Source organism: Diceros bicornis, chromosome 36 (assembly GCF_020826845.1).
Source record: "Diceros bicornis minor isolate mBicDic1 chromosome 36, mDicBic1.mat.cur, whole genome shotgun sequence".
Taxonomy (NCBI): domain Eukaryota; kingdom Metazoa; phylum Chordata; class Mammalia; order Perissodactyla; family Rhinocerotidae; genus Diceros; species Diceros bicornis.
In genome coordinates, this window is record NC_080775.1 from 14,374,353 (window position 1) to 14,400,756 (window position 26,404).

The following is a 26,404-nucleotide window of genomic DNA, read 5'->3' on the forward strand; positions in this document are numbered from 1 at the left end:
TGGCACCAGGTCATTTCAACTGCAGAAAAGCCACTAATCAAACTGATGTTAAGGGCAGTTCAAGGACAACCAGGTATTAGAGCAGAGGCCAAGAAGGGTGCTGCTGGCCTGCTCTGGAGATTCTCGTCACCCAATTTATTGGATAGAAGCATCTAGCTCTTGTTCCTCTCTTGTGTTATTCCCAAATCTTCATCAGAGTAAGAAATGCCGTTGAGAGGAATAAACTCTCTTCTGAATATCTATAGTGGATATGAAAAATATTTGAGAAGATCCATGATTGTGATTTCATCATTTTGGGAAAAAATATCTTGATATGCTTTGACTTGTTATTACCACAATTTCTTCTGAGACTGTGACTCACATTACACTAACATGGGCCGAAAAAGGTAGATATGTTGTTTGTCTTTTATGAAAGAACTTTTTTAATCTAAAAATTGAAAATTGGCTTATCCTTTATATTATAGTAATAGATTTATAGAGGTCTCTCTGATTTTAGAGCCTTTTAGTTTGTCCTTGGATGAGGGACTTCAGGACTGTTAGTGAGCTGACGGGCTTCAACTGGGAGAGGTGACGGGCCAGACTTCTGGTCAGCTGTTGTGAGGCTGTTTTGCGTCAGCTCCCACCGTACCTTCCCCACTCTGCTTCTTGGTGAGACTCTGCAAACCACATTTCTTGTTTGCTGGCTAGCTTTAGTTAGGTTTCACTGATAGTGGTCACATGAGCGACTAGAACCTGGAGAAGGGAAGCAGTGGTCTGTTCCTCTCTGTTTGCTTCCTGTCCCTAACAGTGATGTCACAGTCACATTCTCCAGCCCAGCAGTGACAGTTAATTCCTGAAGGAGGAGTTGGTTCCAGTTGGCAGTGTTCCATACTGTAGAACCAGCTTCATCTTGCCCCTCAAAGAGCACAGCCCTGTCAGCCGGAGCCCCCTCTTCAGAGGCTTGAGTCCCAGCTCTGCAGGGTCCTGCCAAGTTCCTGAGGCACCGGTACAGCTGAGTAGTGTCCAGTCCTCAGAGGTTCGACTCCCAGCTCCACAGGGCACCTCCTTCAAGCTTCTGAGTTTTAATAATCCTTTGTCTTTGTTTCCCATCCCTAAGAGCTCTCTGTGACATCTCAGTGTCCTCTTTTTGCTCAGTCACCTCTTCACTATCTGGTTAACAGTAGTTTGTATCAAATCTCTGTTAATATAATTGGTATGGTTTTGGTCTCCTGTTAGAACGGGCAGCCAGATTTGTAGCTTCTGAACAAAGGAGAATGAGACCCAGGTCCTCTTCCTAGCAACCCCAAGCCAGATTCATTTTCCACTATATGCATTAGCATGCCATGGGGACTTCCCTCCTAGATTGTGTGATTCACCCCACATGGGATAACTAAGATTATGGGAAAAACAGTATTTACCTACTGCCTGGTTATGAAGTCCTAGCCTTGCTCCCTCACTCCTTTATTCCCATTCTACTGTTCTTTGGCTTCTTCAAGACATTCTGTCTATTCATTCCTCTGTTTTCTTCTGCTTTATTAGTACCTTCTCGGCTTCACTTTTCTCTCTAGTTAATCTAGATCCCATTATTCATCATTTCAGTCCTCTCTCACCAGTACCTTTTATTCTCTTACCCTTTTGTCCTTCTGCCACACCACACTACAAAACCCAAGCCCGGATCATTCCATCAGTCTCCTCCCACGCCCTGGCTAGTAAGTGCCGCTGGAGGGAATTCACAGCCACCAAGTGTCCAGTGGTAGCTGGGCCCTGAGTCGTGCCTGGAGGACATTCGCTGTCTTTCTTTCCTCTCTGGCTGTTCTATATTCTAATCTTTGTAACTCTGCTCTATCCTGACTCTACCCTGCTACCTCTTGACCCTCTCACTTGGAGGGTGGCCTCACCTGTTTTCCTCACACCAGGTTGAGTATGGAGGCAAGCTTAAGGTCTGTTTTCACCTCCTCCACGTTTACCAGCATCTTTTCTTACCTGACTTGAGAGGAACAGGTGTTCCTCTTCCTACATACACTAAATCCTCCACTGACCAACCCTGTTTTCTTATCACGTTCCACTAGATTATATAATTTACTTTTCATTTTCTCCCTCCCTCTACCTCCAATATAAATCTCTTAAGCACAGGGATTTTACATCCATTTCGTTTGCTGTAGACATGAGGTGTGAGAGAAAGAAAGCAAGCATGGATAATTCCAAGATTTTTGGCCTGAGCACTGAAAGGTTGGAGTTCCCCATAACTGAGCTGAGGAAGATTATTAATGGAGCAAGTTTGGAGGGGAAGGTCAGAAATTCAGTTCTGGACACGTTAGCATGTTAGACATCCATATGGAGATGTTGAGTAGCCAGTAGGATGTACAAGTTTTAAAGAGGAGGTCCAGGATGTAGGGATAAATATAGGTGTCATCAGCATAAAGATGATGTTCATAACCATGAGATGAGAGCTACAAGAAAAGTGATTGTGGATAACGAAGAGATGGAGTCCAAGAACTGAGCCCTGGGACACTCCAATGCTAGGAAGTCAGGGAGATGAAAAACTATCAAGGAGATTGGAAAGAAGAGCCCTGAACTGTAATAAGGAGGAAAACCAGGAGAATGTAATGTCTTGGGATCCAAGCGAAGAGAGTGTTACAATTAAGGAAGCAGCAGGGATCAACTATGTCCAATGTTGTTGGTAAGTCATGTAAAATGAGAACAGAGAATTAACCATTGGATTTGACATTGCGAGGAGTCATCCTTGACCTTGACAAGAGTGGTTTTGGTAGACTGGGGGAAGTGAAAGCATGACTGGAGTGAGTTTGACAGAAAATGAATGAATGAATGAAAAATAAAAGGAACCTACTAGTTTGTGGGGATAAGAATTTGTGAAGAGACAAATGGGTTTCTGATGAAATCGTGGTGCAATTATAAATGTATGGGCCCTAACAATCTGCTCACTGTTTATACTCTTAAATTGCAATCCAGGCCCTTCAGCTTTTGCGCGAATAGATATTGACTATGCTGGGGGCATGGCTTTGTGCAAGGCCAAGAGGTCATCCCTTCGCGGGTTCTTTCGCCTTTTCTCTACTATCTCTTGGCCCGCTCAAATCCTTGAACAAGGTATCAGTGAGAGATCCCATTTACACACTTGTTGATCTCTTATCCTGGGGACTCCCTTTAATCTTTCTTCTATCTGTTTAATGCTAGTGACCTCATTTCCTCTTATCCTGTGGTCGCATGCCTGTTTGTCTAATCCAAGAGTGTAGCCTAGACTCAGCACAGAACATGCAATGCATGACTTCAGCTGTGTGCTACTGCCTGCTTGCTAGCCTTCATCAGTGGTTCTCTGGTCCTTCCTTTTAGAGAGAATTTTGTGTGTGAGCTTTTTTGAACTGGTATTCTGGGAGAAAGGAAGGAAAGGCCTGGCTATTTCTAATGGTTTCTACAGGGATTGGGTGTTTAATTTGTGTTCTCTAATAACCAAAGTAGTAACTGTGTGGCGTTGCCTTGTTGGCACTTTGTAAGCGGGCGAGTGTGTGTGTGTGTGTGTGTGTGTGTGAAGGAATGGAAAAGAAAAGGAAGAGTCCTATCTTCTGTGTGCCGGTTGCTTTCATGTGAAGAGCTTAATGCAGAGATACTAGATTTATTTCCTGAGCTCTGATATATTTACATGTAAAAGACTTAGAGAAGATCCTTGTTTGTTTGTTTGAAATTAGTGTTGATTATCTTGAGATGCGGAGGCTTCGATTGCTTTCCCAAGGAAAGGCTTAGGAAGTATAAAATGCTGTCCTAACGGGCTTGCTTCCAGACACACTTCGTGTCCTCAATGGATTGTTTTCATGTTTGGCAACGGTTAGCCTGCTCAAGTGGCAAATGCTTCAGCAAGGGCTTTCCACCCAGGGATGTTCTTGGCTGCCAGACTTTTAGTTTCCTGCTAGTGAAGAGATGCATGGTGGGTTAGGTTAAGGAGCCAGGGATTCACTTGCAGCAAAGTCTGTACCAGTCAGTTTTGCCCATAAGTATGAGGCTTTTTGTACCTGCAGGCCCAGTAGGCCGTTGCTTGGTGATATGATTTGGAGAGTGGGTGACAGTTTGAGCTGTGGTGTGAGCACAGAGGGTGAAGAGCAGTGGTAGCAAAGAGCCTGAGCATCCTGCCTGTCTCCCTGATTGGCCCTTTGCATCCTGCACAGAACCAGGGACCCCATGGAGACAGAGACTAAGGATGACCTCCAAAGCCCAGATCCCCTCAGTGTTTCTTCCACCTTGGACTGTTTTGTGGGAACCCATGCCTGGCACATACTGCACACATAAGTATCTGTAGTGAACAGTGATACATCCTGACAAAGACTGACCTCTAATCTCAAATCTTTTTTTGTAGTAGGAGGAATACATAATTGAGAATATATTATCTTTGTAGAATTAACAAAAGGAAACTAGAATGAGAGAATTTGCCTCTGCTAAACAAAGTGAGCTTATCTATATCATCTAGCAAGCCAATAAGAATATCATCTATAGATTGACTTTAAAAATCAGCCCAATGAGGACAGAGCACCTGAATTACAGATTTCTGGGCATGCTTAAGCATTTGTCACTTAGAAACAAACAAAATCTCCAAGAGGCGACTGAGATCTTTTCATTTTGAAAATGCTTTAATAAGTGTTGACAACACTGTTTTGCAAAATGTAAAGGTACTATACAAATTCTTAATACAAAAAGAATAAATTAAAAGCAGATTTCTTTTTAATTCTGCAACTTTGTCTACAACATACATCTTTTTCATTGATTACAATTGAACAGAATCTAGTAAAATCATTTTACATGCTCTACAGTCAGTTTCAGGAGCAACCTAATCCTTTCTTCCCCATTATTAAACTAGAGTCCATTTTACACAACTTGTAATAAACTATTGACATTAATGTATATGTAAAACTTTACACCTAGTTAACTAAGCAGTAACTGGTCATCTGATAGCACCTGGATGGGGTTTGCTATATTTAGAACTAAACTAATACTGAATGAAAACAAATAATTTTAAGTTTCAACACTCACCTGCATATAATAAAATAAAAAAATCCACCTGTCTTACAACAGAGTCTGATGTAGGTGTTTTCACCAGTCTTCTGGCTAAACAGGCAATTTCTTACACGTATCCAAAGAATCCAATAGGGGCTTTATATCAGACCAGGGGTGTCATAGTTCATCTTATTTTGTTTTAAAGAAGTAGGGATCTGTAAAGAGCTTGCAAGTGCTTGTATACAATAACGATATCGTTTCCCACCACACTGATCATTAATCACGTCAGTCTCAAGGGACTAACATTTTATGTACATTTTATAGTAACAGAACACAGCCAAACAGTAAAACCTGTTTTACTTAATCTCTCTTTTTACTACCAGACTGTCATGATGTTTGTCTGAACTGTAACTCCCTCTCCCACTCCATTCCTTTCTGCCCCCCAAATCCAAAACCCAAGTGTTGAGAAAGAATTTAGAAATTGTCTCTCATTCCTTGTAACCCAACTGGGCTAAAAGCTTGATGCGATTGACTTCAGACTTGATTTCAAACTACTGTGTATGTTGTGTAACCCGCAGCCATGTAACTTTGTCACCTTCTCTATTTCCCTTTTGACTTTTCCTGTTGCACATAGTTCAGTTTGATTATTCATGTATCTTCTTTTGGGAGAAAGAAAAATGGCCCAATGTGTAATGTTTCCAAATGGAGAAGGCAAAAACCCTGCTGTTGGTAGCTCTGACCATCACAATCAGAGCAACAAAAGTATCCCCCCGAGCAATCTCCAGAATCATTTAATAACATTATAACCAGTTTTATTTATCTGGCAGGGTTTACCCCTAAAGTGTTCCGTGAATATTAATCTCTTCCGCAAGCTGGTATCACCAACCCAGCTGTGCACAGAGCCAGGGTAATCAGGCCCTGAATTTCCCAGACTGGTCCTAGCCTGCTGTGAGCCCCGCATTGTGATCCCCCCCCCACGCTTTTCAAGCTGCAGCAGAGGGAGCACCATGACTATTTATTTCATTTTAGTGTCCATTCTTACCCTCCTGGTCTGGTAGAGTCAGTCTATTGTTATTCTTGGATTACACATACATAAAAAACAAAGATTTTTCTTTTTACGCTAAAGCTAACGTCTGTTTTGCTTTCCCACAAAACTATCCCCACCCTGGCTCCTGTCCCTGGCTATCAAATGCCTTTCCAATAGAAAGTCATTACAAATGAGAAAAAATACTGTCCCCCCGCCACTTGCGCCAATAAGCACAGCATACCACCCCTGTGGAGACCGTGTTTGTGCCATTTTGAATAACCCAACTAAGAGTGTGCACTTGTTATTATAAAAGTATTTTTGAGGCCTTTGAAGATTGATGGCTTTCCAGTTGTGTATTAAGCATAGCTCAAAACACATGTAAACGAGCAGCTCCCACACACCTCTTTTCTCTTTTCCTTCTTTCTTCCTCTTTTGGTATCTGCAGACTAATATGGTACATCAGGATGGCTGATGATGATGTAGGCTTATAGGCCAGGTCCTCTGGGAGCTGATATTTTTTTCAACCCTGCTCTGCTAGTAGACGTGAGTAAAATCTTTCTACGTAAGGGCATAGTTGGGTTCTTAGACTAAGTGACACATTGGTAACCGGGTACCGAGAGAAGTCGGATCTGAGCTCTTTGTCACACAAGTGCTAACAAACATAAAATGAGCCACAACAGTTAAACACTCGAATGGATCGCAGTGTGCTTTTCCCTTGGTTTCCCATAAAAAATAAAATGAAACACCTTGTGCAAAAAAATAGGATACACTTTTACTGGTTGTTTTAATGACAGAGAACCACTTTTGGCAATCATCACTGTACGTTTCCTACAAACCCCCAAAGGAAAGCAGCTTTGTGTCTTGGGCTTAGGCTGAACCCCGTACAGACCAGGGCTGATAGGACACTCTGCCACCCCCCACAGGTCTGTTCTCCTTCGTGTCCAGACTCACGGAGATCCAAGTCAGCAGTGCCAGCCAAAACTCCCCGACTTGACCATCACATTGGGTTAGTTTTTCAGGCTCGACTGAGAGAGAAGGTGGAACGTTAAGGGAGAGGGATGAAGAGGGGGAACAATTTACAAATGGTTGACTTTCACTTGTGGTGTGTAGTAGCAGTTTAGAATTTAAAAGAAGAGATTTCATTGCAGAAAGAATGTCTTCCTCTTGGCCCCTCTTATTTTTTTTTTATTTTTTAATTTTTTAAATCTTTGGCAGCATAGAACTGATTGTGATCCTCTGATGCATCTCGGACATGTTAAGCCTCCTTTTTCGTTCTTCCCTCCCCCAACAGCCACTCCATGCCCAGGGAATATTTCAGGTGTCAACTGAATATTCCCAGGAAGCATCCTTTTCCCAAAGTGCTTGGTTGGCCTACAGGTGGCAGGCTGGCCACAGCTTAATAAGTCTTTCTGGATCACCCTGTACTTAAGTCCCCTTTCCTGGTCTCTACCAATGCCACGTGTCCACAGGAATTTGATGCCAGCCAGCTACCCTGACAGTTCCTGGCCTGGAGGCTGTCACGGCAGGGAGAAGCCCCCAAGGTGCCATTGAGGATTGGTGCCTGGCTCTCTGTGGGCAAGAGAGCCAGGTGACACACAGTGGGACCGGAACCTTCCAGAATGTCTCCTCAGTCAGGTTTTTGAGGGTGAGGGAATGCGGAGACAGGAGAAAAAAAGTGCTGAGGGCTGAAGCTGGTGCAGGGTGACAGTGTGTCTGGGTAAGGCAAATGAGAGGCAGTGAGGTGATCTCAGAATGGCGTTGAGTCGGTCAGATTGAGGCCTGCTGGCTCACACGAGGGTCCCGGGCTTGGCTTTTTCCTGCCCGTACCACTGGACGTCAGCTAGTTCTGGATAGAGGGAGGAATCCAGGAAACAGCTATCACTGTAGCTCCTGCAGGGAATCCAAGAAGAAACTTTTAGTGGAGAATGACATTTATCAGTCTGTGTTCAGAAGTACGTTTTTATTTTTACAGAGCCTGATATCAATCAGTAGTCGTCCCTGTTCATAAGGAATGAGGCCTGATACACTGCTGAATATATAGAAAGCTCTCGTAGACTGAAAAAAATCCATGTAAAGGGGACCTAAACCTTGAACATCTGTGAAGGAGGAAAACGGAGCTAAGACTTCTGCGGTGGTTCTCAAGCTTGGCTACATGCTGAAATCACCTGGGGACTCTCAAAAACACTCATGTCTGGGCCCCACCCCCGGGATGCTGGTTTAATTGGTCTGGGGTATGCTTGGGCACTGGGAGCTTTCAAAGCCCCCCCCCCCCCAATGATTCTGCCATGCAGCCAAGGCCGAGAGCTCCTTGGCTGGATTCCTCAGGATTTTTTTCAAGAACAGTTGCTTGGGTTGTACTCCATGAGACCTCAGGCATACCCAGATTTCACTAGATTTTTATTCTGTCATACAAGCAGATTTGAAATGTCAGGTTTCCCTACAGTGAAACTGAGGTGACTTTTGAATGGAGTTTTATAAAGTTTTGAATCAATGCTGTTTATTTTAAATAGCATGTATTGTTTTGTGATTACAAAAAAAGTATATTGAAAATATATAGGAAAAGTATATGTAAAGTATGACTTTAAAAAAAAGTCTTTTAGGTATACATCAGTGTAGGTTGGATAGAAGTAATTTTTACATATCAAGAAGCAATCACAGAGATATGTTGAAGCCAATAATCATTACTGGGGATTATTAGGAAAAACAGCCCCTCTCCAATGATCCTTAACTAGCTCTTTCAGGGCAAGATAGAGGTCAAACCTCATCACAGTGAACGGAGGAATGGATTGGAATTTGCCCAGTAGGCACCCAGAAGCTGGCTAATTGGAGGGAGCTGCCCCTGTGGCCTGAGAAGATGGAGTCCTCTGTTCCTCTCCTCCAGCCCTGCTGGCCAACTTTGTGTTGGCATGGCTAACCTTGGCCCTCTGTTCAGGAACAGCTTACAAAGGGGCCTGGAGTGCTGTTGTGCTCATTTCTGTGTTTTTAGCTTTTACTCCTAGTAACCTCTGAGGGTTCACTTGTGCTGATTCTATGGTAGGCCTTTAACCATAGCCTTCAGTTTGTGAAGTAATGACATTGGTCTGTGACTCTAGGTTAGTAGGTCTGTGTGTTGTTAAGGCTGGATTTACAAGTATGACTTCCCCAGGGCATATGCTGTTTTGAGGGTAGATATATCTATTTGGAAACACCATTAAGGACTTTCCACGAACGTCAGAAGATGATTTCCTCCCCTGCTGCTGATCCTCCCCATACCTAGTGCTAGGGTTATGGTTGGGGATGGGTGATGGGAAGAGACCCTAAACCAGTGTGGTTCAAAGAAAAGCGAGTTTAAAGAGCATCTTAGATACAGTCTCATGAACCAGTTTATGATTGAGAATGATCAGTCATGGCCATTTTTGTGTTTGATTTGCTGACTTCTCCAGGCACAAACGGATGAAGGCAGTCTGGATTTTATAAATGTTGCTCATCTGGCTTTAAAAAAAAACCATGAAAGCTGGAAAACCCAAGGCATCTGTGAACATACTGTGGCCTTTAAAGAGAGTCCTGTGCCTGGAACCTCTGAAATATACTGGGGTTAATACTGCTTAAGTGTGGCTTCAGAAGCAAAGTAACATAAAGGCTCTTGATTATGGTACTGGCCATGGATATATATTACCGTATTTAGGTGGTAAATACTCACTCCATGGCACCCACCCTGTAACCTCCCTCTCCATCCTGACAAAACTTGTGCCATTGTGCCCGAGGGATTGAGAAACTTTGTGGCAAAAGGTTGGTTGGACTCCACAGTGGACATAATGCTGTTCCTTGGGGACAGTCCCTCCCTAACTCCATGTGGTCCTAACTGTGCTCTCCACTAGGGTGTCACCCCCCACCCTCAGCAAGGGTGTATGAGTGGGACCCAGGTGGGCCAATTAAGAGTCCTCCAACCACAGTCCCTGGTTCAAAGATGGGCATATGCCCAAGCAAGGCCAAGCAGCTTTCACGCTATGAGGATGTCAGTTTCCTCCTGAGAGCGCAGGAAGTGGAGGTGGAGACAGAAAGAGAACTACCGAGCCCTGGCTCCACGTTTGCCTTTAGCCATGAGACAGGCACGATAATGCAAAACTTGAAACCGGCAAACAGTTAGCCATTGATGATTAAGCAGCTAGTAACTACTGGATTGGAATTGGCCACCTCAAAATATATCTCTGCCTGAATGACACTCTGGCCCCCACCCCCACTAACTAACCAAAGGATTTTGGGATGGGAGGCCTGCCCCCAGAACAGGCCATTACCATAGACATCTCCAGGCATCTGGGTGGGTCTGTGCTAAGCCCATTCTTAGTTCTGGTTGCCCTTTATAAGAGACCTTTACATTTGCAAAGAAAATCTCCATTTGTAAAGGTGTCTTCTTCCCTGTACCAGGAAGAGGAGGGGAATGGCCTTACCTAGAAACTTATCAGAACAGAAGGTGAGGACTTGAATCTGTATGATAAACTTACCCATTGTTAACTGTGCTGTTTGGGCAATATGCTATCTGACTCCCACTAGGTTCCTATAGATGACATCTCCCTGGAGCCGGGGTCACCATGGTAATGGGTGTTTGAGCTTTTTTTTTTTTTTTCAGGAACTGAACCCCTTGTCCACTTCAGGCCAGATTGAGACCACCAGCCCATCAACTGGGCCCACGCAGACATGTGTCCAATAAGCGACCTTTTGACAGCAAGAGGTTGGAACTCCACCCTCAGGGCACGCTAATGCTGCCATTCTGTGAGCATGCATCCTATGAAGAGGCATGAAGCCTCACTACGCTTGCGCAGATCATCAATCACCTCATCTCTCCTCACGTCCAATCACTTCAGACCACCTTGCCCCCTTCCCCATAAAGATCCCTGAGTCCCTGTTTTCGGGGAGGCGGATTTGAGACTTGCTCTCCTGTTTTCCTCACTTGGCTGCCGTGTGATTAAACCCTCGCTCTCTCTGCAATCTCGTCATCTCGGTGATTGGCTTTCTGGGCAGCAGGCAAAAACGGACCTGGTACGGTAACAAACTCACTAGTTTATAAAGGAACAGTTGGATCCATATCGTGTTTCTGGAAGTTTGAATAAGTTAAGGTTACCTGCTCAGATGGCAAAAGCTTTTTATTAATATTTGCGGAGAAGACAGTTAAGTTTTTCATTTGCCTAAGTTTCACGTAGCCTTTCCCGCTTTTTTTTCCCTTCTGGTAAGAATTACCTCCCTTAAGTTTGCATTTCAAAGTAATGGCCTAGTACCAAGTTCCTGGAGAAGACCTGGTAGAACATTTATATCTCAAAAGCACAGAGAAAGAATGCAAGTTCCTCCAAGAACAACTTTTGTTTCCTAAATCCAGATCTTTTAAAATATCTACAAACCTTTTGAGATGAATAGGGTAGTTTCTGAGATTGGTAAAAGGGGTAGGTGGGCTTTGAATTGCTTCTAGAGCTGCATTTCTCTTCTAGTAAAGACTAGAGTTGGAAAACAAGTACAGTTGTTTTTAATTCCTCAAGAAATTGGGTTGCAACTTGAATAAAGCCAATAAGATCTTTAAGATTTACTCGGTTGAATTTTGTTTTTTAACAGTTTGGTGGCAGCAGTGGGATCCAAAGGAGACTTCTGATGGCTAGTTTCAGGGATGAGAAACACAGGCATTGGTACCCACGGACCCTTTGAGTTCTCTGTCTTTATCGCCATTTCTGAGAGTCGTGGGTGAGTTTCTCTCAGTTTTGAGCTCTGCTCTCCTTGCATTGAGCTCCCGATGTACCTGGCTTTCCAGTCCAGGATTAAGTGGCAGGAGGCTCAAACAGAGCACCAGTCCTCAGCCCTTGCTTAGTCTGCAGTCTCAGCCCAGGGCTTAGCAGGTCAGCTTGAGCTGCCAGATGGTTTCACCCAGAACTTGAGTCCCTAGCCCTTGGTTTGTTTGCAGTCTTTGGGGACACCTCTTGCATCCACTGGGTCGTTCAATACTGCCAGGAATATTTACTCTTTGTCCCATATGAAACCTGACAACATAGTTGAAAGGAGTTTTTAAGTAGCTCTTTGGTCAGAAGTTGGCCAAATTGGAAGCTGATATTCAGACCCTCATAGGACCTTTTTTTCAGGCTTTCTCCTCTAAGCCAAAATGAAACTGTGTACCCAGAGGGAAAGAAAAACATTGTGAAGCCTTTTGTGGAAGGATTTGCTAAAACATTCCCAAGACAAAGCTCTAAATCTAGAATGTAGGCATCTTCAGATTTCCATCTTAGTTGAAGAACTCCCCGATATAAAGAAACAAACTGAAGGCAATTTTGTCATTGTGCGAACATTGTCAAGTGTACTTATGCAAACCTAGATGGTTATAGCTACTACACACCTAGGCTATATGGTACTAATCTTATGGGACCACCGTCATATATGCAGTCTTATCATTGACCAAAACATTATGTGGCACATGACTGGATGGGTGGATCCACCTATGATGTCATTCAAGTTGTAACCCAATTCCTTGAGGAATTAAAAACAACTGTACTTGCCTTACAAATCTAGTCTTTACAAGAACAGAAATGCAGTTCTAGAAGCAATTCAAAGCCCACTTATCCTTTTTTACCAGTCCCCAAACCTCCTGTATTTATCTCAAAAGGCTTGTAGGTATTGTGAAAATTCTGGCATTAAGAAAGCAAAGTCCTCCTTGGAGGAACATGCATTCTTTCCCTGTGCCTTTCAGTTGTAAATGTTCTACCTGGGCTTCTCCAGGAACTCTTATCTAGGCCATCTCTTTGAAATGCAAAGTTCAGGGAGGTAATTCTTACCAGGAGGAAAAAAAGAGTAGGGAAGGCTATTTGAAACTTAGGCAAATGAAAAATCTTAAGTGTTTTCACCACAATATTAATAAAAAGCTTTAGCCATCTGAGTAGGTAACCTTAATTTATTCCAACTTCTAGAAACACGATTTGGATCCAACTGTTCCTTTTATAATAAAGTTTATAATGCAAAATAAACTAGTGAATTTTGCAATATCAAACCTATCTTATGGCTAAAATTTTAAAATGAAAGCTATAAGATCTTTGTTTGCATCCGTCTGTATGTTTATGTATGTATGTATGTTGTAAATGTGTGATATTTTCCTACCTCAGGATGGTATTGCCAAAATTAATTTGTGAAAGAGCTCTAGTTAATTGGCTTAAAGAAAAATAAGCACATATCAAATTAGATATTCTAAAACTCAGAAATATAGAAACAAATGTTTTTCAAGTTCATGTGATCTAGGATAAATCTTTAGTAAATAAAAGCTAGTTTAAGTTTGTTGGTTTAATTAAAATAGGTATGTCTTCAGAGTTATCAGCACCAAATATAATGAAGATATACAACTTTTTATTCTCCCTGGGTTTACTAGTCAAATAAGTTCATGTTATTTCTGTTACAAAATTTGTCAGCAAGGAAGATAACTTAAGGTGTTGGTTAGCTGTTTAATGTCTTGAGAAATTTTCATGACTAACCTAAACATAATTGTTAACAAGTGAACAATTATGTACTGGTCATGGTCTGTATGCTTCTCACTGGGTAGAAGTTTTTTCCTGTCAATAGGCAACTGCCAATTTGGTAGCAAAGAAATTACTTGAAAACATTATTCCTACATGAGGTGCCCCCACTGTTTTGCATAGTGACCTCAAAACTCATTTTACTGGCCAAGTAATCCAAGAAGTCTGCAGAACCCTTCCTATGCTACAGACGCTGCATTGCCCATTTTATCCTCAATCTTCAGGACTAGTAGAAAGGACTAGTGGCATCACTAAAGCCCAATTAGGAAAATTTTGTGAGACTCTGGAACTTCCCTGGACCAAGGTGCTGTCACCAGTCCTTTTGAATCTAAGGTTCTTACATTTTGAAAAACATAAGCTCACTCCCTACTAAACAGTAACCGGCAGACCCATGCATCTGCCTCCCTCCCTATACTCTGACCCTTAAACTGCCCAACAGGACCTATTAAAATGTTGCCAGTCACCTATTCTCTTTTCCAGAAACATCTCTCACAAGTTAAAGAAGCTTATGCTCCACAAGAATACAGTCTGATGTCTGACTCCCCTCATAACCTACTTTCTAGAGAATACATCTACTGGAAAAGACATCAACTAAAGGACTCCCTTTCCCTTGTTGGAAAGGACCTTTTCTGGTACTGCTCACCAATTCCTGTGCAGCTAAACTTGAAGGAGTCACAGGACCTGAATGGACTAGCAAAGCTACCAGTGATCTTAAATTCAAGATCTTCTGGCAGCCAGAAGCATGACATGTGCTTAGATGTAGACAGCTATCCCAGGACCAGGCCTGTATAACTTAAGAGCTTGATTTCCACCACTGTTCTTTACTATGAAAATCACAAAGGGGGAAATTAATCAGACTCCTCTGCTTACCTGTTTTTTTCTCCTGTTCGCCCTTTTCTGTTGCTTCCTGACCTGGAAAGATAATGCCCTCGTCTGTATCTCCCAGGTGATTGCAAAGGGAGGTAACCTTTCAGACTGCTGGATTTGCCATCTAAAACTCCAATCTGTCCATGGTATTGAAGATCCCCTGGTCCTTCCTGTAACCAATTTTTCTGTAACCCTAATGCCACCATAAACAACACCCAAATTCCCTTTGATGTCAGCTACAAAGTTGAACTTTTGCAGCCAGGCTTCCCAGTGCCTTGTTTTTACCCTTCTCAGATTATAACTGTACTTGCCTAATTAGATACAAATACCTACACAAACCACAGTACATTTGCACCCCTGTGTTCTTATGATTATCTAAATCAGGTCTGTTTCCAATCACAAGAAAATCTCACCAGCAGCATCCACCTTTGCAAGGAATTTAGAACAACTTTTTATTCCAGGCTAGGAGATTTATTCCCCAAATACACCGAAAACTTAACTGACCCCTGGCTTGAATGGGCAAATGCAACAATCCAGGCAAATGAATCCGTTAACAATACTGCTTTAGCAAGAGTCGTTTGTGCCCTGACAGGATTTATCTTTGTCTGTGGTGGTTATCATTCTTCTTGGGCCTATGAATACCTTGATGGCTGGTGCGTAACTGGGCAGTGCCTCTTAGGTTATCTCACTGTCCACAATCAAACTGAGATACTTCATTGGTCAAGTCCCCTGAATTTACATTGTTGAGCTAGACGGGACTTACCGGGAGGCATTTGTGATTCAGGATTTGCTTCCTTTGGCAGATCCCTACTTCCCTGGTTAGGAGTGAGTGCAAATAAGGCTATGATCAGAAACCTCTCTTTAACCCTTGGAAACACAGCTGATTCTACTGCTAAGACCGTAGCCACCCAACAAAAATCCCTAGACTCTAGCTAAAGTTGTCCTTGACAGCAGGATAACCTTTGATTATCTCTTAGGGGAACAAGGAGGTCTCTGTGCTGGAGTCAACACCTCTTGTTGTACTTGGATTAATACTTCTGGGGAAGTTGAGGTTCAATTACATAAAATCTGAGAACAAGCCCATGGGTTACAAGAAGTCCAATCTGGCTCATCTTGGAATTTTGACTTATTCAGCTGCTTACCAATAGGATTGAGTTCATGGTTTAGATCTATAATACAATTTGGTCTTTCTATCCTTCTGTCATTTTGTGTTTTGATTTTTAAAGTACTCAGTTGTTGTCTATCCAGCCTTTGTAAAAATAACAAAGCTGATGGACTGATGCTTGCCCAATGCTTCAAAGTGATATCTAACACCTATATCCTTGACAGTCTCTCTGCCTTGACCCTCTACAAGTTACTCAAATGTGGCCTTTGGTTGCTACTAACCCCAAAAACTTTTCTCACTTTGAATAAAGGTGTCCAATCATGGCATGGTGAAGAAAAATAAACAAAATGGATGATCACTCAAAAGGTGAAGTCCATGCAGAAGAAACATCTAACAATATATTGGGTGACCATTGCCCCCTAATGGGGACTTGATCAAAAAGGGGAAATGTAGAACCAAACTAAAATGAAGTCACTTCTGTCAAAGACAAAATGGAGACAGTAAATGTAGGCTCATAAAAGAAACTTAACCTAAGCGTACAGGAATTTACAGCTCTTCTCAGAACTCAACAAAGCCAATCCTCAAATGCCAAGTCTGTTCACACCACCTCTGGACTTCCTTGTTCCCCTGACTCAGCTACCCTGATCTAAATATGCAGAGTTTGGTTTCGGACATTTCTTGTTGTTCAAAAGAGGCCAATGAAATCCACTTGCCATTTCCTTCCTCCATGGGACAAGACACCTGAGGACTGTCCTCCTCAGCTCTGAGGGACATGTACTCCATCTGACAATGTCTTTGATTAAGAAAAGGAAAAAAAAAAAAAAAAAGAAGGAAAACAGTACCTAAATGACATGGTTGATCAGCGTTGCTTTCTGCAAAAGATCTTGATCAAGAAGGAGGAATGTGAAAGGATTTCAATCTAAAATGGAACCGGAGGGTAAGAAATGGAGAATCTCACACACGCACCCTCAGAAGATGAAAGTTAAGAACTGAGAGACTGATTTCCCATAAAGGCCTGATTTACAGACGACAGAGACTTATCCCCTGACCAGTGAACATCCACCAAGAATCTCTCCAGCCTCAAGCCAATGAACCTACTGTTTGGACTCTGGCTGGAGTTCCCCCTCTTTGCACTCCTTGCCCATAAATACATCCTGCCCCAAACCCTCAAAAGACTCAGCTGTAGCTTGCTACAGCATGCGTTTCCCAAATTGCAATTCCTCTGCTCTTTTTTTTTTTTAATTTTATTTATTTATTTTTTTCCCTCCAAAGCCCCAGCGGATAGTTGTATGTCATAGCTGCACATCCTTCTAGTTGCTGTATGTGGGACGCGGCCTCAGCATGGCCGGAGAAGCAGTGCGTCGGTGCGCGCCCGGGATCCGAACCCGGGCCGCCAGCAGCAGAGCGCACGCACTTAACCGCTAAGCCACAGGGCCGGCCCCAACCTCTGCTATTCTTGAATAAACTCAATTTCTGGTCATTTCAGCTTGCCTCAATTTACCTTCTTATTTAAGTTGACAGCCATATGGGAACATTCCAATTCGATAAGATTGTTCGTTCAAGAAGTGCACGTGAAAGTGAAGGCTCCCCATTCAAACAACCAGAATGGGATACCTATTTCAGTTGGCATGCAGAAGCCTCCAAAAGCCTTTGAGATTCCCAAATAGCTTCCTTGGAAGATTCGTGGCAAAAGGGTAATGAAAATTTACAGACATAAGAGGTACCTAAAACAAAAGACTCTAAGACTGACGGGACTCCTGCTTCCTTTGATCCTCCCTTACCTGAGTCCTCTCATGGTGTACTAATCCGCTATCTGAATTACCTTTCCACTGTGAAGAGACTACAAGATCATAAAGAAAAGTCTGCCAAGTTAGTGGCCTTACAGACGCCCCCATATGGGCCCCTCCCAAGGTTGATGGGACTATGAGGGATTTTCCGGTAAACTGCTACCAGTTATTCCCTCAAACAGCCAAGGGGAAACTAAATTAAAATTAATGGAAAACCTTGCCAAATTCTGGTAGTTACCAGAGCTACACGCTCTACTTTAAACCCCACTCCCTCTGGAGCCTGTAGATTGCTCAGGATCCTGGGAAGACAGGCAGAAGCTAGCAAAGGGTGAGTATTACCAGGGTCAGCTCTCCCAGATCTCTGTAGTGCCCGATTGAGAGAGGAATGTAAAATTTCACATTGTCCCTTCCTTTCCAAATGCAGACCCACTGATTATTGATCCTTTTTCTCCTAGAGACTGCTATCAGTCTTTGGGAATGGCTCTGGATCTCGGGAGGGTAGTGTCTTTTGAACCCTCTTCGAGGACGCCTCTTGCATCCATGGAGGTCATTCAGTACTGCCAGGAATGTTTACTGTTTGTCTCGGCTAAAACTTGACAAGATGTTTGAAAGGATTTTTTAGGTAGCTCTGTGGTCAGAAGTTGGCCAAACTGGAAGGTGATATTCAGAGCCTGATAGGAACTTTTCTTAGGTCTTCTCCTTTAAGCTAAATGAAATTAAATCCAGAACATAGAAATCTTTTAATTTCCATCTTAGTCAAAAATCTCCTCCCTGAAATAAAGAAGCAAATTGAAGATAATATAGTTGGATGGATGGCTCAGCCTATGATGTCACTCAGGCTGCAACCCAATTCTTTGAGGAATTAAAAACAGCTGCACTTATGTTATACGTTGAGCCTTGACAAGGACAGAAATGCAGCTCTAGAAGCAATTCAAAGCCCACCTATTCTTTTTACCAATCCCCAAACTTCCTCTATTCATCTTAAAAGGCTTATAGGTATTGCAAAAATTTTGGCCTTAGAAAAGAAAAGTCCTTCTTGGAAGAACTTGCATTCTTTCCCTGTGCCTTTGAGATATAAATATTCTATGTGCTCTTCTCTAGGAACCAAGGTAATTCTTAACAGAAGGAAAAAAAGGGAGGGAAAGTTTATTTGGAAACGAGGCAAATCAAAAACCTTGTCTTCTCTACAAATATTAGTAAAAAGTTAAAGCCATCTGAACAGGTAACCTTATCTTATCCCTTCTGTTAGAAACCGGATTTGGATCCAACTGTTCTTTTATAAACTAGTGAATTTTGCATTATCGGACTTGTCTCATGGCTAAAAATTTAAAACAAAAGATCCTTCTGTCTGTATGTGTATGTATGTCTGTGTATGTATTAGATGTGTGATTTTTTCCTGCCTCCAGACGATATTGCCAAAATTAATTGATAAAGAGCTCTATTTAATTGGCTTAAAGAGAAACAAGCGCTATATAAATTAAGTGTATTCTCAGAAAAATGAAAACTAACCCAGTGTTTTTCAAGTTCATGTGATCTAGGATAATCCTTGGTAAATAAAAGCTGGTTTAAGTTTGCTGGTTTAATTAAAACAGGCATGTCTTTAGAGTTATCAGCATTAAACATAATACTTTTTTTCTACCTAGGTTTACTACAAGTCAAATAAGCTCATGTTATCTCTGTTGCAGAATTTGTCAGCAAGAAAGATAACTTAAGATCATGGTCAGCTGTTTAATGTCCCATGAAATTTTCATGAGTAATATAAACATAATAGTTAAGAACAAGTAAATTAAGTATAGATCCAAGTAAGATAAAAGTTTATAAAAGCACTTTTCAACAATAATTAGGCTTATGGTATGTCTCCTTACAAAATAGTTTTCAAAATCTTTTTGGTAACTTGAAACCTTAAAGTTATATTGAGACAAGTTAAAATGATGTATATTCAATGAATATCTAGATCATTTCTAAATAAGATAAAATACTGAAACATGAATTACTCAACATAGGTTTATCTACTTTTGGCTTCCTTTTACAGAGAAACTAAAGATGTTTGGGTCTATCAGTAAACATGTTTTGTGCCACACTGAAAAATTTACTGTGAAGAAGAATATACTTCTAGAAACTATGAAATGTATTTATAAGTTTGCCAATCCACAGAATGCTAGTGTAACAGACAGTTCACAATTGCTAGGAATTAAAGTTTCTAAGGGTTAAGAATTCTAATCAATATATGTAACTAAAACTACTTAGAAATAATAAGGGTACAAGGGAACAACGGTGCATGAAATGTAGGCAAGGAAAGCAAAATGATTGTTCCAGAATGAGAAACAAAGGGAAATATGTGTAATAGAGGTATTATATATATGACAAAATCTGAATAGTTATAAAAAAGTTCTAGCAGGTTTGTGGAAAAGGAATGTTGGGAAGGGATTTTTATGTGTGGTCAAGCTGGCTAAGATAGGAATGGATTTAGTTAAGTTTTAATGAGTTTTAATATCAAAAGTACACTGGTGCAAAATTAGAATTTGGTTTTTCTCTCTGTTCAAAGGACAAAGTTTTACTGGACTTTTGGTCTGCTTTTGATAAGTGATTGTGAAAGTTTCTTTACCTTTTAAGTAATCTGCCTGGACAGCTAAGATATTGTGTCTTACCAAAATAATTTACTGGACTTCACATTGTCTTTATCAGATCTTTGATTAATTAAGAAAACCCAGTCTTCTCAATATTAAAAGAGCTAAGGTTTGTTCAAAACTATGTAACCTTCTCTATTTGCCTTTAAAATCTTCTATTGTCACTTTGGTTAAATAGATAATTATCATCTCATAATGATCTGTGATCCTGTTTGGTCCTATGTTCAAACCTTTTGACATTTTGACAGTTTCCCAAAATCAAATTCTAAATGGTGTCTTTTTGGCCTCAAGTAACTTTGAGATTTCCCAGAGGGACCGTGGAAAATCTCAAAGGATTCCTCTCTTACCTTGTAAAAGAGACATGTTATATTAATTAGGTTTATTTAGTATATTAAATTACATGGGAAGCACTGTCAAATAAGTGATGGTAAACCTTATATTTTTTGTAGGGATGCATGTTCTTAATATAAGTGTGCTAGCAATTGTATGAAATTGCTAGAAATCTGCTATGTCTATGTCCAGGTATTATGTTATCTATCATAATTCCAGTTATTATCTTAAAATGTTGTATATCAGAAATAAGCAAATTTCTCTGTCAATTCTCATCAGATGAAGTCTCATCAGATCTTTAAACACGGGTATTTTTATGTCTTTTGTCATTTACAGATAGTTATTGTTTTACTCTGATGCTTTTGCAAAAGTGAGATTCATAGAAAGGACCCTATCAAGAACACTTGACCACTGACACCGCCACCAAATTACAAGGTGTCAAACCTTGGGTGTATATTTCACAACTGAAGAAGGCTGCACCTGACACCTGGTCCTGTGCAAAAGCTGGAGACCCCAAAATCAAATTGACTAGGAAGAGAAGTAGCCGGCATTGGGTAGACCGCTTCCTCTCAAGCCTCTCAAGACGTCAGATCAAGAATGTTTCTTTGCATTCCTCCTTCCCTCTCTGGCCATCCTTTTCCTAATTCTTACGCCATGAAGGTCTTTATGATTCTTTTGTCCACTTTTTGCCTTGCTCTAGCCTGGAAAGATAATGCCATTGTTCACATATCTCAAGCCATGACAAAGGGGGATAATCCAACCTGCAAACAACTGTTGGATTTGCCAGGATGCTGGTGATCCTGTAGTTCTGCCCATTACAGACTTCTCCCTGATTTCCATTGCCTCAGTTTCTCTGGGCCAAACTCAGCTCCCTCTCTATCATGTCAGACTCCCCAACCCTGGGATCAATTTCCCTGTCTCTGGTTAACAACCCCAGACTGGGGAAACTTTGCATCCTCTCTACAAAGAAGGGAACACAAGGCAGGGACACAAAATAAAACCACCTATGCGGTCTACAGACCCTTAAATTTTACTGGCTTCCATGGCTGTCACCTTTTGAGTCCTCAGCCACAAACTCAAATGAGAATTACCAGGAAGCATTCATGATTCAAAATTTGTTTCCTTTGGCAGATCCCTACTCCCCTGGCTAGGAGTAAGTGTGAATGAGGCTATGATCAGGAACCTCTCCTTAACTCTTGAAGATATTGCAGAATCTGCTGCTAAAGCAACAGCTGCCCAGTGAAAATCCATAGGCTCTCTGGCCAAAGTTGTTTTTTTTTTTTTTTTTTTTTTTGTGAGGAAGATCAGCCCTGAGCTGACATCCATGCCAATCCTCCTCTTTTTGCTGAGGAAGACTGGCCCAGGGCTAACATCTGTACCTGTCTTCCTCCACTTTCACATGGGACGCTGCCACAGCATGGCCTGACAAGTGGTGCATCGGTACGCACCCAGGATCCAAACCCAGGCCACCAGCAGCGGAGCGCGCACACTTAACCGCTATGCCACGGGGCCGGCCCCCCAAAGTTGTTCTTAATAACAGAATAGCTTTTAGCTGAGCAAGGAGTTGTCTGTGCTGTGGCCAACACCACTTGCTGCACCTGGATCAACACTTCTGGGGAAGTTGAGACTCAGCTACATAAGATCATGGAATAAGCCAGTTGGCTTAAGAGAGTGACTCCTTCACTGGGGCCTTTCTTTGATTTATTTGACTCGATGGTCTTGGGGACCATGGCTCCAAAGTGCCCTCCACCACTGGGAATTATCCTGCTTATAATAATCATAATCTCCCTGGTGCACTGTATTCTCTCAAAAGCTTTAAATACATGTTTGCAGCTGCTAACCACCAAGCAAATGATCTAAGAATAGAGCGTCAGAAAAGAGACAAAGAGAATGACCGACTTAAAGAATGTGAACACGATGTCATGGCCTGTGAATACTATACAGAAATTCAGCAAAAAACTGCGAGAACTCCAGCGCAGTAGCTGGGAGCAGTGCTAATGCCTTAAATTTTGATCACATTTCTCAGTCTGAGAGTCTGATCAAAATAGGGAATTGTTAATAAGACAAAAGGCCCAAAATGGTGTCACTTGTGCTACATGCCTTGTCACCAAATTGAGGCTTAATTACAGTTTCTGCTCTCCCAGAAATGGAATCTTAAACCAGTCAATCAGGAATCGCTGGATCAGCACTAGTTAGGTCATCTGCCTGACGGACCCCTGCCATCCCCTAAAGGAGAGTGACTTTGCAATAACCAACTTGCTTTTTCACCCAGTATTGGTTTCTTGTGTCTGCTCCCTTCTGCCTATAAAATCTTCCATTTTGTACACCTCCTTGGAGCTCCTGTCTGTCTGCTAGATTGGATGCTGCCCAATTCATGAATAATTAAATAAAGCCAATAAGCTCTTTCAAATTTACTCAGTTGAACTTGGTTTTTTAACATCATCTTTCTCTCAAAGGCTAAGCTCCTGTTTCCCTAATCTCCCATCTGCCAACTTAGGGGACTTGCAGTAAAAATTGTTCCATGTCTCCTAATTTGTTCAGAATCTTATCCTCTCTAAACTTTTCAGGCTGAAGTCCTGCTCTTTCTCTACAGCAAAACGGGACTCTCTGCTGTCCCCCAAACACCCCTGCTTGTCTCTGCATCTGTGTTTTTGCCCCTGGAATGGCCTCTCTCAGCCCTACCTGTCTAACCCCCCTCCTCCCACCACAGGCCTTTGAAGCCAGAAGTGACCCTTCTCCCCTCGGAATCCTTTTAGCACTTTGTTTAAGTCTTAGAGCACTTAATACATAAATGCCATAGTTTCTTGTCCCCCTTGTATGTCTCCTGATAGATTTTCAAATTGTTGACTTGAACTTGAACTCCTGGAACTCTGGTCTCTCACATGGTTTCTGGAATATAGTCAGAGTTCAATTTTTTGATTAAATAAACCCTATGACTTTTTGTCCACCTTTGAATGGTATCCTTATCTTTTTTGTTAAACCTTGAAATGCTATGTAATTTCAATGTCTTGTCTCCCAGTTAGATTTTGGTCCCTGAGGACAGGGACCAGACCAGGTGTCACTGTTTTGTCTTTTTTTTTTGTGAGGAAGATCAGCCCTGAGCTAATATCCGATGCCAATCCTCCTTTTTTTTTTTTGCTGAGGAAGACTGGCCCTAGGCTAACATCCATGCCCATCTTCCTCCACTTTATATGGAACGCCGCCACAGCATGGCTTCACCAGCAGCGCATCGGTGTGCACTTGGGATCCGAGCCTGCGAACTCCAGGCCACCGAACCGGAGCATGCGCACTTAACTGCTGCGCCACCGGGCCGGACCCACAGGTGTCAGTTTTTATGCCCTCTATAGCAGTGCTTCGCAAATTCCAGCATACATTTGATTCACTCAGATCTTGTTAAAATGCAGATTCCAATTCTGTAGGCCCAGGAGTCTAGCTTTCTAGCAAGCTCTCAAGTGATGATGATGATGATGCTCATCTATGGACCACATTTTAGAAAGCAGGGCCCTACAGCATGTGGTAGAGTACACAGCTGTCACTCAAGAATGCTGGGATGGAATCATGGGTGATCTCAAGAATGCTGGGATGGAATCATGGGTGATCTTCAGGTGCTTCTGGATCAACTCCGTCTGCCCTTGGTGCTTTGAAACGTAAACTACATGATGCTGTTCTTTTCATGGACACTGATTACTAAACCGGTAAAAGCTTCTACAAGAATCTGTATGTACTGGGGCCAGCCCCGTGGCGTAGTGGTTAAGTGTGCGCGCTCCACTGCTGGCGGTCCGGGTTTGGATCCCAGGCACGCACTGACACACGGCTTGTCAGGCCATGCTGTGGCCGCGTCCCATATAAAGTGGAGGAAGATCGCCATAGATGTTAGCTCAGGGCCAGTCTTCTGCAGCAAAAAGAGGAGGATTGGCACGGATGTTAGCTCAGGGCTGAACTTCCTCAAAAAAAGAAAAAAAAAGAATCTGTATGTACATAGAGCCTGGGAAGATCTAAAACATACTTTGAGGTCTTTTCTTGGAAGTAGCATTGGGAAAATGTAACATCTGATGTAAAAACATACATATAAACATACACTTCCACATGTATCTAGAAAAAAGACATAAAAATAATGGCTTTCACATCATTCAGATGTTTCCTTCTGGAAATTAAGATATAGGCAAGAGCAGCACATCTGAGATCACAAATTCATACGCAGTGAAGGGGGAAGGGCCATAAGAACAAAACATTCCCTTACGATACCTCTATTCATCAGTACTTTGGTGAGTTGGAGACTCAGACCCATCCATAATGGGCGAGTTTTCTGTTGCTTCTCTGAACAAAGGAAAGCAGAAGAAGGAAGAGAAGAGAGGTCACGTTAAAGAGAGGAACTGACACAGACATGGTTAGTAGCTCATTAATACATTGGAAAGACCAGTTGACCGTACACCCAAGTGTTAGTGACAAAGAATATAAGTCATGCAGAACTTTCAACCCCCATGAGTAGTGAGTCGAAAGACCTCTTTGGTTTTGTCAGGAAGGCAGGCTGTGCTACTTTTTACCCGTTTCTCATTTTCTTATCACATCACAGAGAACAGTTATTGTTAATGATCATTCAACTCAATCTGATAAAAGTTTACTTCAAGGACCAAAATATGTTTTTGTTTCGAATTTGTCTTGAGTCTTCACTAGCTATATGTGGCACAGGCAGATTTCAAGACCAAAACACAGGCAGATTTCAAGACCATCTCAAGTGTGTAGGCATGTGAGGGGTGCTCGTAAATTTCAGCGCCTGCTGTTGGTCAAATAACAATCATATATTTGGATCAGGTGAGACTGGGCATGATCTAGAAAATTTGGAGGATCCAGAGAGAGAGCCTGAAATCTGAACTTCCTTATTCAGGTGAGATGGTTTAGCCACTGGAGGTACCACATATACAGAAGAGCTGTCATTCTTTTATGAATTAATCCTGGTGAAATCTTGGGCCGTAGGCTTTGCAGCACCTGCCTGACCACGAGCTAGAGCCAGGGTGTGGATGGTATATAAGGGAGTATTTTAATGACCTGTAATAAGGACAGGGGGTGACTACTGCCCAAAAGACAGACCAAAAAGTGGGAGTGGACACAAGAAGACTGCAGTTGGGACTGCACATTCTCTTAATTCAAAAGGACCAAGAGGCAGCTTGGGGTAGCTCAGTGATTGCCAAACTTGAGTGTGCATCAGAAAACCCTGGAGGGCTTGTTACAACACAGACTACCAGATCCCACCCCAGAGGTGCTGGGTCAGTAGGTCATGGATGGGCCCCAGGATCTGCGTTTCTTTTTTTTTTTTTTTTTTGTGAGGAAGATCAGCCCTGAGCTAACATCCATGCTAATCCTCCTCTTTTTGCTGAGGGAGACGGGCTCTGAGCTAACATCTATTGCCAATCCTCCTCCTTTTTTCCCCCAAAGCCCCAGTAGATAGTTCTATGTCACAGTTGCACATCCTTCTAGGTGCTGTATGTGGGACGCCGCCTCAGCATGGCCAGAGAAGTGGTACATCGGTGCGCGCCCAGGATCCGAACCCGGGCTGCCAGTAGCGGAGCGTGCACACTTAACCGCTAAGCCACCGGGCTCGCCCAGGATCTGCATTTCTCACAAGATGCCAGGTGATGCTCATGCTGCTGGTCTGGGGACCACACATGAAGAACCACTGGCCTAGTGGACAAAGACAGAGCTTTGGGGTCACAGATCGCAGGGCTGAAATTCCAGCTCCATCCAGCCATGTGATTTTGGGCAAGGCATTTATTTTCTCTGAGCCTCATCTATAAAACCAAAAGATCTGGATATTTCCCTTGCAAGTTTGCAGTGAGGATTATATGAGCTCATTTATGTTAGTAGAAGCTCCCAGCCTTTGAGTACACAGCAAGCACTCAATAAACGTTAGCTCCTCTTCTCTTCTCTCAAATACTAAGGCCCCATAAAGCCTGGTTTAAAACCATTACAGATCCATTTGCAGAAACAACAAATGTCTGCCAAGTATGGGAGCCTGAAATGCAGTCAGTGGAGCCAATTCTGGTCCTGATTTTTCTGACGATTCAACTCACAGACAGCTGTCAATTTTTTCCAGACATCCCCACCGATGCTCTAGCAAACTAGAAACTGAATAAAGCTGGATAAAGGGACCCGTTACTCCGTGAACCAACAGG

General features: G+C 42.4%; 1 protein-coding gene across 3 annotated transcripts in view; it reads right to left on the bottom strand.

Moving 5' to 3' along the window:
- Window positions 1-6,141: 6,141 nt before the first annotated feature.
- FRMD4A (FERM domain containing 4A) overlaps window positions 6,142-26,404 on the bottom strand; it is a 216,649-nt gene continuing 196,386 nt past the window's right edge. For all 3 annotated transcript variants that reach the window (XM_058532438.1, XM_058532437.1, XM_058532439.1), the window contains one exon: window positions 6,142-7,894. In XM_058532438.1, the coding sequence (XP_058388421.1) occupies window positions 7,792-7,894 (103 nt within the window). In that variant the 3' untranslated portion in view covers window positions 6,142-7,791. The remainder of the gene's footprint in view (window positions 7,895-26,404) is intronic.